The sequence below is a fragment of the Heptranchias perlo genome, chromosome 9, assembly GCF_035084215.1.
Source record: "Heptranchias perlo isolate sHepPer1 chromosome 9, sHepPer1.hap1, whole genome shotgun sequence".
Classification (NCBI taxonomy): Eukaryota; Metazoa; Chordata; class Chondrichthyes; order Hexanchiformes; family Hexanchidae; genus Heptranchias; species Heptranchias perlo.
The window spans coordinates 43204206-43220321 of record NC_090333.1 but is presented as its reverse complement, the minus strand read 5'-3'; the positions used below and the strand labels follow the sequence as shown (position 1 = coordinate 43220321).

The following is a 16116-nucleotide window of genomic DNA, read 5'->3' as shown; positions in this document are numbered from 1 at the left end:
GCCTCCACCCTCCCTACTTCATCGAACCCTATCAGCACATCCTTCTATTCCTTTCTCCCTCATGTGTTTATCTAGCTTCCCCTTAAATGCATCAATGCTAGTCACCTCAACTACTCCTTGTGGTAGCGAGTTCCACATTCTAACCACTCTCTGCGTAAAGAAGTTTCTCCCGAATTCCCTATTGGATTGATTAGTGACTATCTTATACTTATGGCCCCTAGTTCTGGTCTCCCCTGCAAGTGGAAACATCTTTCCACATCTACCCTATCAAACCCTTTCATAATCTTAAAGACCTCTATCAGGTCACTCCTCAGTCTTCTCTTTTCTAGAGAAAAGAGTCCCAGTCTGCTTAAACTTTCCCGATAGGTATAACCTCAGTTCTGGTATCATCCTTGTAAACCTTGTTTGCATCTTCTCCAGGTATCTCTATATCCTTTTTATAATATGGAGACCAGAACTGTGCACAGTTCTCCAAGTGTGGTCTAACCAAGGTTCTTTACAAGTTTAACATAACTTCTCTTCTTTTCAATTCTATCCCTCTAGAAGTGAACCCCAGTGCTTGGTTTGCTTTTTTTATGGCCTTATTAACCTGTGTCGTGACTTTTAGTGACTTGTGTATCTGTACCCACGGATCCCCCTGCTCTTCTACCCCATTTAGACTTATTATCTAAGCAATATGTGGCCCCCTTATTCTTCCTACCAAGATGTAATACCTCACACTTATCTATATTGAAATTCATTTGCCAATTCTGCAAGTTTATTAATGTCTTCCTGTATTTTTTGTCTCAGTTCTCCTCAGTATTAACTATACCCCCAATTTGGTGTCATCGAAATTGTACTTCTGATTCCTGAATGCAAATCGTTTATGTAAATGGTGAACAACAGTGGTTCCAGCACCGATCTTTGTGGAACACCAGTCCCACCTTTTACCAGTCTGAGTAACTACTTTTAACCCCAACTCTCTATTTTCTGTTTTGTAGCCAGTTTGCTATCCATTCTGCTACTTGTCCCTTGACTTCACATGCTCAGACCTCCGAATCTACTATGCGGTATCTTTATCAAAGGCATTTTGAAAATCTAAATATACTACATCTAGTGCATTACCCTTGTTGACCCTTTCTGTTACTTCTTCAAAGAATTCAATAAGGTTGGTCAAGCACGACCTTCCCTTTTGTGGAAATATATGAAGATATGAAAATGACGGGCAGGAAAAAGCAGCTGGTCCATCAAGCCTGCCCCACACACATGATGGCTAGAGCATCATGACTAGATACTTCCTGACTCCTCCACCCCGCCCGGCAGCTATGTAATCTCCTGGGAAAAGCAAAAAAACCCAGAAAAAACCCAGGGCCAATAAGGGAAAAAAATCTCTGGAAAATTCCTCTCAGACCCGTACAGGTGATCTAAACCATCAAGGAGTTCACATTGACCATGCACACGTTAACAGTTAATCAACATAAATAGAATTAGATACTGGGAAAATATATTTTTTATTTAGCTTGATAAAGTGGCAGATAATCTGTGCACCTCTGCTTCTAGGTTTCTACTCTTCAAGAGGAAAGAAGCAGCTTATTGGCTGAGAATGACCTTTTGACAGAGAGGATAAACCAACTGGATGCATTTGATGATCCACACAGCCTTGCTGGCAAGAAGTACTTCAACTTCCAGCTTCAGTTGGATCAATTGCAAGAAGAAAACTATCGGTATATGGTTCAGTTCTATTCATTAAAATCTATATATAAAATTTGCTATGTGTATTGCGCACTCCTGATTTGGGGATCATCACGGCAGCTACACACTTCTACCACCAGATGGAGCTTCATAAACTCCAAAAGCTGCAGATCCTCATACCTATACCTACAGCAGCACTATTCAGACAGTCTCACTAATTTCAGGACACTGTATACATTCCTAGCCTTCCTCTTGGACAACAATAAGCTTGGAACAGCTACTCATCATATTCTCCTCCCCTTGCTTCAGTTCCACTTCTTTCTATGTTTAAGTAGAGACATGAAACTTTTCTGAGTGTTTTTCTCTGCGAGATCGATTCTGCAATCTCTTCCCATGGGTCCCTTTTTACCTCCTCTAGGGTTTCCTGCTCCCTTTAGATTGCCTTTTAAAATGATGTCCCTGCCATTATAACCTGCTTTTAAGCTTTCTTGACTGTTTTATGCAGGTTGTCCCTTCAACACTCTCACATATCTGCAGCTACTTACTTCTACCACCAGGTGGAGCTTCATGACCTCCAGAACTCGCCGACACCTCCATCCCTATAACTACATTATCTCTATGGAATGAGGGACATTTGCTTCATCCTAACTTTCTGTGGGTAACACCTTGGGAAATCAACTAATTAAAAATAAGTCCCCAATCTAAATAACAAAAAGCAAATGATTTTAAAATGTTACTAAATAGCTAGTCGATCTCCCTTACCATTCCATAGACTCTCTTGTAACTGTCACTCTTCTTGCCTCCCACTCTCCATTCTTTCCATCTTCCTCTCTCTACCTTTTTACTTGTTTTTCTTCTGTCAGACTCCCTTTTCTCTCCGTCTTGCATTGCTCTCACACGCTTGCCCACTATCATCTCTGTATATTTTTCTCTCTCTCGCTCTGTCTTGTACTCATTTGTATGCCAAATAGCAGTGCAAAATAGATTTTGTGAATACAAAAAGTGATACAAAAAATTGTAAAAGATGCACAGCAATGGCTGCTTGAGTAAGCACTAGACTGGTTAAAGCTGCTTGAAACTATCATTTATTTTAATTTCTTTATTCTGTTTGTTTCTTTCAATCATTCTGTTCTTATGCTAGTTTTTATTTTTCTGTTAGCTTCCTATCTCCTTTTTTCTTTTATGTAACATTAAAATTAATCTTTTAGCTCTTCTTACTGGTTGTTCTTTATATTTTGCTTTGAAAGTTTCTTCTCTTTCATTTTGTTTTTTTCACAGTTCCTGTATTTTTGCTTTTCATCATTCTACTTTCCTAATATTTGCTCTCTGTTGCTTTCCTTTCCTTCCACATAATATTTTCACTTTCAATTCAGCATACTTGGGGATCAGGAAAGATGACATAGTGAAAACCAAGGCACAGTAAGTTCACACTTTATGTTGTATGATTTTTTTAAAAACTGACTTTATGTAAAGATACATTTATGTATATAATTATTATTTTTATAGCTTAAGCAAAGATTGTGCTTAAATCGTATTACACAGGGTATGTAAAGGGAATAGTTGAGGTAGCTTGGCCTTCCCTCCTCCCCATTCCCTGTGTGGAGGCTGCTTGTTGCTTCTCCTGATGGCACATCCTTGATTGTTATCTTAGTGTGAGGGGAACTGTGCTCTACTAGTCTGTGACACAGCCGGGTGTACCAGTGCACTGCAACATTTTCTTAATAGCTCTGTCAAATTGTACCTGTTGCTGAGGTTATATCTGTACAATTTGGTCTTTCATCTGAAAATTTGACAGACTAAATTACACGTCTAATGAATAACCAGGCAGTATTCTCGAAATGCATAAGATCGTTTTCTTTGTAGTGTAAACAAGTGTTGCGATGACTTCATAAACAAGTGACCTTGAATGATTTGGAACTGTCTTTTGAATTACAAGATCAGATTACTGCCTGAAATCATTCCAAAGTATTCATTATTTTCACAATGAGGTTGTTGATAGTGGGTACTATGGTAGACACTGGCTGTTAAGACACTCCATGCAGTTAATACATGACGCTGTCCTTGCAGAAAGGTTACTGGTTGTGGCATAGTTCACTGCAAGTTTGGTTACTCCAATTAAGTTGTGTTTTATATGTACTTTAAAGAAGTTATTTTTGTTGCCACTGTCTACCTAGGCTTGAAGCAGCAAAGGATGACTATCGTATTCACTGTGAAGAACTGGAGCGACAACTGATTGAGATACAGCACAGAAATGATGAATTAAACAGTTTGGCAGAAGAAAATCTTGCTCTTAAAGATGAAATCGATATCCTGAGGTAAAAAAAAGAGTTGAAAGTCACAGAAATTTGGAGATTCCCACCTACATTGTATAAGCAATGACTAGGAATTGTTTCATGACCGTCTATATTGTCAAAGGGTTGCCGTTGGTTTAAAAAAGTGAGGCTGGAAAAATCTTTCAATCTTCCATAATGGAATTGTATCATGTCCATATCATATGTACACAAATCATTGAAGGTGGCATGGCAGGTTGAGTAAGCAGTTAAGAAAGCTGGGGATCCTGGGCCTTACACATAGAGGCATGGTGCACAAAAGCAAGGAGGTTATGATGAACCTTTATAAATCACTGGTTCGGCCACAACTGGAGTATTTATTGTGTCCAGTTCAGGGCACCACACTTTAGGAGACTGTGAAGGCCTTACAGAGGGTGCAGAAGAGATTTACTAGAATGATTCCAGGGATGAGGGACTTCAGTTACATGGATAGACTGGAGAAGCTGGGGTGGTTCTCCTTGGAACAGAGAAGGTTGCGAGGAGATTTGATAGAGGTATTCAAAATCACGAAGGGTCTAGACAGAGTAGGTAGAGAGAAACGGTTCCCATTGGCGGAAGGGTCAAGAACCAGAGGACGTAGATTTAAGGTGATTGGCAAAAGTACCAAAGAAGGCATGAGGGGAAAACTTTTTTACACAGCGAATGGTTGTGATCTGGAATGCTCTGTCTGAGGGGATGGTGGAGGCAAATTGAATCATGGCATTCAAAAGGGAATTGGTTAAGTACTTAAAGGGAAAAAATTTACAGGGCTACGGGAATATGGCGGGGGAGTGGGACTAACTGGATTGCTCTTGCAGAGAGCTGGCACAGACTCAATGGGCCGAATGGCCTCCTTCCTTGCTGTAACCATTCTATGATTCTATGTGACCTGTATAAAATTTGTGTACAAGATGTATACTATTTGGATAGCTGCATTGGCCACCTACAATGCTAAGTAAATGAATAACTTCTCAAGTATCAGTTCCTCCGCTCTGGTACTTATACATATTACTCAGTTTACAATGTTTAGATCACACAATAAAAGGTAACTGTTCCCTCGGGCCTGGTGCTGTATAACAATGTATACTGGTGGCAACTGCTTTACTTATGTGCTGGACATTTGATTGTTTAGTTTTGTGCATTGCATGATATTAATATAAAAATGGACTGAGAGACATAGGTTTCCCTCAAGTTTCAACCAATCAGCGTGTTATCAGTATCGTTGGAGTAAATAAAGCAGTTTTGCAGGATTGTCACTAGGCTTTCAGTAAAGTGCAGTGGTGGGCATTTCTACCTGGTTTAGGAAGTACAACCAACCCCTGAACCTAGATTCTCTGGCATTATTTGAACATCAACATTACCCCATTTATTTTAAACTAGTTAACACTGATTTGTAAAATCTAGGCTCCAGTCTTTATTTTCTTTTTCATTTGCTTATTTTCTTTTCCTATAACTATACATTTTTTCTTGAATGTTTGTCTGCATTTGATTTCTCTGCTTTTTGTTCTTTATTGCTGTGGCTAGACAAATCCCATGAATTGTTTCTGTGTGTAACACTATTTTGCTGCTTGACACATCAGGAATACCAGATTTATAACAAATTAATTCCCCTATTTGCTCATCCACCTACTGTATTTTGTCTGTGCTTGGAGTTTATTTTGGTGAGTTTTAATTTTAATTCTGTCTTTCATCATTCACGCAACCCTGTTATCTGTCCGTTTCTCCTACTGCCTCTAGAAATTTCGAGACCAGAGTTGATCTCACACTAATGGAGGCGGAGCTTACCTGTACTACTTAGCAAGAGTGAAACTGTTCATTAGGGTATCAGGTGGTTTCACTTTCTGGCACAGAAAATCAACCCTGTTCCAATCTTTCATCATCTGACTTTGACCAAACCTTTGGTCACCCCTCCCATTATCTCCTTTGGCTCGGTGTCCACTTATTTCCTTACACCTCTCTGAAGTGCTTTGGAACACTTTTCTATGTTAAAGGTGACAATTAAATGCAAATTTGTTGACATGTCATCTTGGGGGAAAGAAAAGAGACCTTGCTTACATTTTTTCTTTCCTTCCCACCTCACCCCTAACCCAGGGAGATCAGTCATTAGTTGGTAATCTAATTTTCTGACTTACTTGCTAATTGGTTTTCTGTTTGCTGTCTACTTGATATGCCTAGAAAAGGTATCCTTTTGTTTTGCTTGTGAACAGTATCTTTTGGATGTATGGTTTTGAACTAAATGAATACTGAGGAGTAGCACCCGAGTTACGAAAAGAGACTAAAGAAATTGGAATGTACGCACTGGAGAAAAGGAAGCTCAGAGGAAATCTTGAATATGTTTTCAGAATTCTAACTGGTATAAATAAACTGAACCCTAATAAATTGTTTGACATAATGAAAAACGCAGAAAAAGATGAACAGATTGTTTCGATTTAATAGCCGGGGAAGGGGGAATCCACTTCTACACTTGCCTTCTGTCCATTAAAGTGCAGAGTTGGGTGCAAAACCTCAAGGGGCAAGCACAGAAGTGGAAAACCCTGACCAGTCATTTCCCAAGAAAATAACTCATTAAAAATCAATATTGTAGAACTGAGCCAAAACAGAGGGGAATGAATGTGTGGAACACATTGCCTTTAGGCGTATAACGTCTGCAAACTTAAGACAGAGCAGCATAGTTTTGTTTTCTTGAAAGAAGTGATTGGTGGGTAGGTGAGAGGGGATTTTTTTTAATCTTTAGGATTAGCCTGATGGAATTGAGTGGACTTTTCCGATCTACAACATTCCTACGTTCTATATATAGCGGTGATGAGTGGCTTTGCTATTCTGGGTAAGATTTCTATTATCATGCATGTAGATCCTTACTATATTTGAGAAATATTTCAATTATTTGTGTTTGATTGGTAAAAAGGAAAACAAATACTGATTTTTCTTTACAGTTGTATGAAGTTTGTAAAGATAGATTTCAACTGTGTACCATTTTGTGTGTAGGATTGTAGAATTTCTCATGGTTTCTTTGTACAATATAAAACTGTACTGTCTCTAGAATAATGAATTGCAATTGGTCATTTGTATTTTTGTTTGTCCACAGAAGACTAGTGAGACATTTGATTTGTGGTCTATGCATTTAGCATTTACTGTGTGCTTTGTGGTTTTAACTGAATTTATAAATCTATATAATTCTGGTCTTTCAAAATCGATGAGATTCTGGAAAACCCATCAAGGAGGTGTTTTTGTGCTTTCGAATTAGTAGTTCCATTTGGCTGCTATGATTGTGTCACCCTTTCTCATGGCCTGCAATTGATTTCCTCATTGTTCATCCTTATCTGTTAGCCTTTTCAGTAATTTGTTTGAAGCTCATTTCTGATTACACTGGTTTCTGTTGACCTTGCATGCTGAACTGTACTGCAGCTGATTACAGTTTAAGACAGTGAATGAAGTGTTCAGAAGCAATTGGGTTTTAACAACATCAAAGGTGCTTTTAAATGTTATTGAACCCATTTGTGTTATGTATACACAGTGTTGTTATATATATAACGTATAAGCAAACATGGAGACTTAAAATTTCAGAGTGTAGTTAAACTTAATCTGAACAGTAGCTTACAGGACCTTTTATGGTTTTTGAACTGAACTGGCTGGGTGCAGAGCTTTTGAGGCCAAGAAAACTTTTCTGTATCCTGACCACTGTTCTTACAGGAATTATTCAGATAAGGTAATCAAATTGGAGGCCTCAGTGGAAACATACAAAAAAAAACTAGAAGATCTGAATGACTTGAGGCGGCAGATGAAATTGTTGGAGGACAAAAACATGATGTATATGCAGAATACAGTCAGCCTGGAGGAAGAACTCCGAAAAGCTAATGCTGCACGTACTCAACTGGAGACATACAAAAGACAAGTAAGCATCAAGTGCAAATCCTGTTGAGTTGAGCATGTAATCTCATGACCTTCAGCAAATTATTATTGTGCTTTAATTTAAATAACTTAAATATAAAATGAAGTAGCTTCCCAGATAGTCTAATGGGCAAAAGCGCTGTTAATGTAATACTTAGTCATAAAGGCCAGAAAATCCCACGGTTGATTCATGGTCGTGGAATTAAGTAATCGACACTGGGTAAGCACTTGTGGTGCTATTAGCTGCATCACCATCTCTGATCTAGGGATGGGAAAAGACAGCTAGATAATTGGAGAGTGGGGAAAAAAAACAAAATGAAATGCAATACCAAATGCTGGAATTGTTCAAACTTTTAACCAACTGATTTTCTGTGGCTTTCCAGAAATACTGTCGTTGAAGGAAGATTATTGAAATATTCTATTGTATTTTCCCCACCCTCCCCTATAATTTTTGTCCTTTCCTTTCATGAAAATGCTAAATTATGAGGTTCCACATGTCCTCTGGTACCTTTCTGAAATGCCCATTATGTTTGTGTGACTAGAGTCAATTGTGACATCTTCATTGCTGCCCCAGTTGGGAGCAGCTAATTCAGAATAGGTCAGGGACTGACCCTAGGACTTATTTATGTGGTTTGGCCCAGTGCCATAATGGGCAGTGCATTCACCTACTGAACCATCGAGGCAGCTAACACTTTTCCCAATTCAATATGTAATACCATTTTATCTACTTACTTTTTGTAACAGTGGATGCTTTATTGTCATAAAAGGTTCAGGAACTTCACAACTCATTGTCTGAGGAAGTGAGAAGAGCAGACAAACTGGCTTTTGAAATGAAACAGATTGAAGAAAAGCATGAAACATTACTAAAAGAAAAAGAGGCAAGTGTTCTTGATATTCAGATAGAAATGCATGGTCTGCTTTCTTTAGTCCTTCAAAACTGATTACCTTGCCTGCTGAAATATTTAATCCCTTATGTCACTACAAGGTATTTATTATGATGTGGTTTCCATTGCAGTGCCTTTTCCTAAGAATCTGTCAACTACCATCTATTTTGCATTTCCACTGAGTGGATGTGTGCTGTCACACCTGATATTACCGTGCTAAAATGTAGCAAATTTGATAAACCCCAGTTTACTCAGATGTGATTTATCTGATTTTCACCAAACTTAAGAAATAAATACATTTCAGCCTGGTTCCCTATCCAGGTTGACAAGTAGATATAGTTCAGGTCTTTTGATATGACTAAATTCTGCACAACCCATGTGTGGTAAAACTTCATAGTGAAGATTTGATACATAGTGCTTTAGTATTTTATCCAATACTCAACACTTTTGTCTCCTCACTGTATTGTAACATCAGACTTCCTTCCAGCCCATCTTTTCTACCCAGCAAACTTCTTTTCCATAGAATGTCCATATTTTATACCTTCTCCAGCTGAGGGAATAGCTGTCAATGTTTTACAAGCCTCCCCCAATTTAGTTGCGTAGATGCTGCATGACATTAGCCAGATTAACTGGCTTGTTTCTCCTCCCTTTCTGTATGGAAACAATTAACCTCTAATTATCACAGTTGAGTCTGGGAACCAGTCACCTGGGGACTTTTGAGTGCATACTGTAGGAATTCTACATGGGTACAGTTGAGTAGTTATGTATTGGACCAGCATCCCAGAGGCCATGAGTTCAGATGAGGCCATGAGTTCAGATGCCACCATGGCAAGTTGTGAAACTAGATTTAATAAATCTGGTAATTTGTGGGTTGGCACCAGAAATAAATCATGAAAGCTGTTGGATAGTTATAAAAATTCAATTGATTTACTGCCATCCCTACCTGTGATTGATTCCATTACTATCTGAAGTGGCCTACCAAGCCACTCATCAAGAGCAATAATGGATGGGTAATAAAAATCCAGCATTGCCTCCATCAGAGAACAAATAATATGTGCTGTGCCACCCAAATTAGGATTATTTTAGGATGGTATGAGGTAACATTTTATTGTAAATATAAAAATGCTTTTCAGAATTTGAACGATTAATGCTACAATATTTGTCTATGTTGTATTTAGGCAATAGTAAAAACAAAATGCATTGAGAGTGCGCTCTATCGTGTTGTGGAGCATTTTACCATAACACAAGTCACATTCTAAAGAGGATACCAGTGTGTTTGAAGCCAAATAAGCTAATCTTTTGAGTTCATTATCACTGTACTAGATTGATAATATATTTATACTTTAGTTTTGCAATGTGTTTGTTTTGGAATAGCAGCTTTCATGCAGAACAGTCAAATTCATTGTGCATTTTATAATAGTTATCAGCTGATCAGAATCCTGTTCTATCTAGGTATGTAATATCACACATGTCTGAATATTTGGCTTAAGTGATTTTCCTGCCCAAATATCTATTGATATTGGATAGTGATTTTTTTTTCTACAGTTGGCAAGAAAACTAGTTATACTTCACAAGACTTGTTTTCTTTGAGTCCCAGGCTCAAGGGGAAATTGCAGAAGAAGCAAAAACTAAAACACCAAAAAAAATCATCTGTCATCAATTAAAGATATTTTTGCTGGGTTGGGGTGGGGGGAATCATTTACATGAAAAATTCATTATCCATAGAGAATGAGTATCTAGTAATTTAAATCCAGGAATTCAATCTTAAGAGTTTAGATGATTAATGTTACTTGGACATCATCATAAACTTGGTTGGATTTATGTCTTATGGCCATACAATTTCCTGGTAATCAACTGCAAATTATCTCTCGGTAATGGAGGCATAATTTTTAATCCTCCAGTTTAGTTGTCATTTTGCATCAGTGAAGCAGATTGCAGCGACAATTGTCCACACTAAAAGTCACTGTTAACAGCAAAAGGAAGCAAATTGGGCCAGTACTGAGTTTAAAAACCAATCCATGAAGTTCACACTATATATACTGTAACAAATAATGGATGCCCTTGAGTGATTTGAAGTCTGTAATCTAATCTCTTCATTCAGATGCTAGTTTAGTAAATCACGTGAAATTTGACATTTATGAAATCAGCAGAACTCCTCAATCACATTGCTTCGTTGAGAAGCATCCAGTAACATCTTTATAGAGTTGCACGTGGCTATTATTTACTGGACCATGTTTTTTATCCTCAGCGACTGATAGTAGAACGTGATACTCTTAAAGAAACCAACGAGGAGCTCAAATGCACGCAAGTTCATCAAGACCACTTGTTGCAATCAGGTATATATCAGTTTCTTTAATTGTTCATAGTCTGTGTTCTGTATTTTTCGTAGCTTTTGATCTACTAAGATTGTGTATAATTGTTCTTCAAGAAGTTAAATCTGTACATATAAATTTACTTTTTGCACTTTTGTTGATTTGTTAGAACAACATTATTTTGTGTTGTATCGTATGGAGGTTTATCATTTACAAATAAGAACTTTTTAATTCACCGAAATATTGCCTCATACTAACTCTATGGAAATGTTGTTACTGCACCGCAACACTGAATCTATGAAAATGTTCAAAACATTGTTTAATGGCATGATAAATGTGAAGATATCCATGACTTGGTTTTTGCACAAAGCACTTTTCATAATTGCTTATATCTAGAGAACTAGATGTGTACTTGCTGTGAAATGGTGCTTTGGAGATGTAAATGGAACCACCATGTTAATTAACTTAAATATCAGCGGTAAGTGGTGAATAATCTTAAATTTCGTGTTCTAGGTAAATTCCCTCTGGGATCACATGACCATCTTGCGGCTGAAATTCTTCCTGTGGAATATAGGTAGGTTTTTACATTCCTACATTAGTCAGAAATTGAAATACCTAAAATTAATGCTGAAATTTGAAAATTTTAAACACTTCAACAATTAATAAAGATAAATACAAAGACATCTCGTGCCAATGAACTTTTCTAAACTTGCATGCTAATTTTTTTGTTGCACCTGTCATACTTGATGATATTCATTGCTTAAAGTCTAATTAGTTTTTGTAAACAATTTTACAACACCAAGTTATAGTCCAGCAATTTTATTTTAAATTCACAAGCTTTCGGAGGCTTCCCCCTTCGTCAGGTGAACGATGTGAATTAGTTTGTAATTATTACACTGTAATATCTAACTATCACCCAGAAGAATAAACAAGTACTCCTGAATACAATGATTAAAAGTGCTGTGGCAGTTGCTTTAAACAATGGTATTGCAATTCACTTTGGGTATGCAGGGAGAAGTTCATTCGACTGCAACATGAAAACAAGATGTTACAACTACAACAGGAGGGATCGGAAAATGAGCGCATTTTGGTGCTGCAGAACCTGTTGGACGTTGCAAATCGGACAAAGAATGAACTGGAGACAGAAAACAGGTAAGGGTGTGCTTTAAATATGACTTAGTCTGGTCTTCAACTGCAGATTTCCCAGGAAATATGTTAAATGCCAGGGCACCACTGGCTCTTGCAGCTGACTTAACGCCTTTGGTTTTACTTTTTTTCAACAGGTTTTAAATTTTTTTTGTGATATAAAAACAATAATTTTGAGGGTAGACTTTTGTTTATCACTGTTTAAAGTGTTTAGAGGAGTTTGTATTGTAACAGGATTGTAATAATGGGGTAACTAACCATTCTAAAAGGCTGCCATAAGACAAAAGTTTGTGGTCAAAATGGGTAGGGGTTCTTAGTGTGCATCTGAGACTGTGTTTCCTTAATCAGTGGGTTGCACATCAAATAAGGAAAGATGGAATGCTAGATCTGATTCCGGGTAAACCAGGACAAATTAGCAACCTGATGATAGGAATAGTGACTGTAACCTAATCACCTTGAATACAGATAAACAAAAGTGGAGTCAAAGATAAAAGTGTTGTCCTGTAAATTAGCTAATTTCACTGGGAATAAAGGGAACCTAGCCCAGATTAATTGGTTAGGAAAAATATCAGATCAAACAGAGGACCAGCAGAGTCAGATATTTAAATATGAGACGGATACGGTGCAGGTTAAATATATTCCGACTGGACATACAGGGAGTGTAATAAGCTGTGGTTCTGTGGATAATTAGAAAGATAAAACCAAAAATGTGGTATTTAAAAGGAGAAATGTGATTAATATAGGGAGGATAATGCAGAAGAAAACTGAGAAATATACAAAATGTAGAAAGGAAGGTCGGGAAGGTTAAAAGAAGACTGATGGTCAACATAAAGAGAACTAACAAGGTTTTTATAAGCCCATAAGTAAAATGACAATCAAAGAAGGGATGAGACTACTCAGATGAAGAAGGCTATCTTGTACTTAAGAGTGTGGGAATGGGAGAGATGCTTAATGAATATTTTGCCTCAGTTTTTAAGAGGGAAGGTGAAAGTAAAACTGTAGGAACATCTGAAGAAAGAGTGGAAGAGCTATTACTGGAGCTAAACATTCAAAAGGAGACTCTATTGAGAAAATTAAGGGGGCTAAAAATAGAAACGTCATTAGATCCAAATATTATGCATCCCAGAATACTGATAGAGGTTCAGGAGGGGATAGCAGAGGAAGAAACCATAATTTTCAAAAAAATTTATGGAAACAAAATAATACCGAAGGACTGGAGGTTTACAAAAGTTACACCCTGTTGAAGAAGGAGGAAAGTGGTGAGCTTAAAAATGATAGGTCAGTTAGTCTCACCTCAGTTATGAGTAAGCTTTTGGAGTCCATAAAATGGGATGAAATTGGTAAACACTAATCAGGGACAGGCAGCATGGATTTTTAAAGGGCAGGTTTTGATTGACTAACTTAACTGATTCTTTTAACGAAGGCACAGAATATATAAAGAGAATGTGGTGGTTCATGGTTTTTTTTAAACTCATTCTCGGGATGTGGGAATCGCTGGCAAGGCCAGTATTTATTGCCCATCCTAGTTGGCCTTGAGAAGATGATGGAGTGCCTTCGTCTTGAACCTCTGCAGTCCGTGTGGTGAAGGTGCTCCCACAATGCTGTTAGGTAGGGAGTTCCAGGATTTTGACCCAGCAACAATGAAGGAAAGGTGATATATGTTCAAGTCAGGATGGTGTGTGATTTGGACGGGACTTTGGAGGTGATGGTGTTCCCATGCACCTGCTGCACTTGTCCTTCTAGGTAGTGGAGGTTGCGGGTTTGGGAGGTGCTACTGAAGAAACCTTTGACGAGTTGCTGCAGTGCATCCTTTAGATAGTACGCACTGCAGCCACGGCACACCAGTGGTGGGGGACTCGGCAATGGTAATGCCATTGAATGTTAAGGGGAGGTAATTATGCTGTCTCTTGTTGGGGACGGTCATTCCCTGAAATTTGTGTGGTGCAAATGAACAGGAAATATCTGGGCAATTTTCCATGTTGCTGGGGTCCATATGTACGTATGGATTTTCAGGAGGCATTTTATAAAGTCAACACGAGACAAAAATTGATCATATGGGATTAAAGGCAATGCAGCTGCATGAATAAAGAGAAACAGATGGCAGAGAATAGGGGTAAATGGCTGTTTTTTTATGTTGGTCAGATGCGGGTAGTGGTTTGCCCCAGCGATCTGTACTGACATCTCTTTTGTTCTCCATTTATAAAAAGTGGTACGATATCCAAAATTAGGGGGCAGGATATGGATGTTAAGTTTGTGGTCCAAAAGGTGGCAGATGCAGAGAAACAAAGTACATTTTAGGAAAAAGAATAGTGAAGGGCAGTATACCCTAAACAATAAGATTCTTAAATGAGTGGAAGAACAGTTCATACATTTTTAAAGGTGGGAATGCAGGTAGAAAAGGACATTTTAAAAATAGGACAAATAGGATTGTTGTTATAAATAGGGATTATTGAATATTTAAAGCAAGGATGTGATGTTGAATTTGAACAAGACAGTTGGAGTATTGGATGTAGTGCTGAGCGCCTCATTATAGGAAGGAAATTAGATCCATCGAAAGGGTACAATAAAGATTCACAAGAATGATACCCCAAACAAGTGGTTGTAGTTACACCACACCCCCTATCATCCACATACCAACAAACTCTTTCCATCAGTACTCAACTCTGCCAATCAAATGCTTCCTCTCACCCTGACACATTACCACTGTTACAAGTCATCCACCCACAACTCACAGGCCACACACACTGGCAGTTATTCAACCATGGCAGGCACATCACAGAGACACACGTCCCACTTTCTTGCAGGAGAAGGTGGTGCATAACAGGAGGCAGTAAGTGGCAGTGGCATTTAGCCTCTCAAGCCTGTTCCGCCATTCAGAGATCTTGGTTGATCTGTGACCTAACTCCATAACCCCGCCTTAGCCCCATATCCCTTAATACCCTCGGTTTGCGGAAGAGCGTTCCAACCTTCTCCCACCCTTTGCGTGTAGAAGCGTTTCCTAACTTCACTCTTGCACGTCCTGGCTCTAAATGTTAGGCTATGACCCCACGTCCTAGTATTCAAGTAAAGGAGACCTTCAAAAACAGTTACAAATGCATCAGCAGCCAGAAGCAATAATCCAGCAACTAACCTGTAAATCCTGCCTGGTCCCTTTAAATAAAGCTGGTGGGGGTCCTCCAGGCACTCTAAGACATGTTCAGGTGGTCATGGTTAAGACTGTGCGTTGAGTTGAGTGTTAAGTCCCAAAATTATGTCAATACTTTAAATTAGCATTGCACAGTGTATCCATTTTCTGCCTACTTTACATGCTGCCGGCGTTCAGTATTTGTGCATGCGCTACTACTTATACCAAGATGGCTTCCGGCGCACATCACGCTAGAAATGTCCGTGCGCAGCCAAGACTCCATCTTGGCACTTCCAGAGGCCGCATAGCTCTGAAACAACGGGTGCTACACAGCCCAATTTCTAGCCCAGAATGTTTTATCACATGTGACAATTGAGGTAGAGAATATAAAATAATTTAGAAAGGAGTTGATTAAATATTTGAAAAGGAAGGATATAAATGGATATGGGGAAAGGGCAGGGAAATGGAATTAGGATGGCTTCAGTTGAAAAACTAGCACCAGCACAGGCACGATGGGGCCAAATGGCAACCTCCTGTGGTGTATTTTTTATGATTATATGATAAGTAATGATTCGTTTAAACAAGCAGTTTTCTATTCTTCATACATTTTTTTAATATAAACAGACTTGAAAACCAACGTGTACAAGAACTGCAGCATCAGGTAGAAGATCTCCAGAAATCCTTACAGGAGCAAGGCTCCAAGGCAGAAGAAGTGAGTGATTGATTGATTGATTGAAAGTAATTTATGGTTATGCTATCACATTTATAAGCGCAACAAAAAG

General features: G+C 38.4%; 1 protein-coding gene across 1 annotated transcript in view; it reads left to right on the top strand.

Moving 5' to 3' along the window:
- Positions 1–16116, top strand: part of hook1 (hook microtubule-tethering protein 1) — a 65894-nt gene that overhangs the window by 26921 nt on the left and 22857 nt on the right. The window contains exons 9-16 of the mRNA XM_067990289.1: positions 1540–1703; positions 3846–3986; positions 7671–7872; positions 8636–8746; positions 11001–11088; positions 11578–11638; positions 12076–12216; positions 15959–16046. Of these exons, the coding sequence (XP_067846390.1) occupies positions 1540–1703; positions 3846–3986; positions 7671–7872; positions 8636–8746; positions 11001–11088; positions 11578–11638; positions 12076–12216; positions 15959–16046 (996 nt within the window). The remainder of the gene's footprint in view (positions 1–1539; positions 1704–3845; positions 3987–7670; positions 7873–8635; positions 8747–11000; positions 11089–11577; positions 11639–12075; positions 12217–15958; positions 16047–16116) is intronic.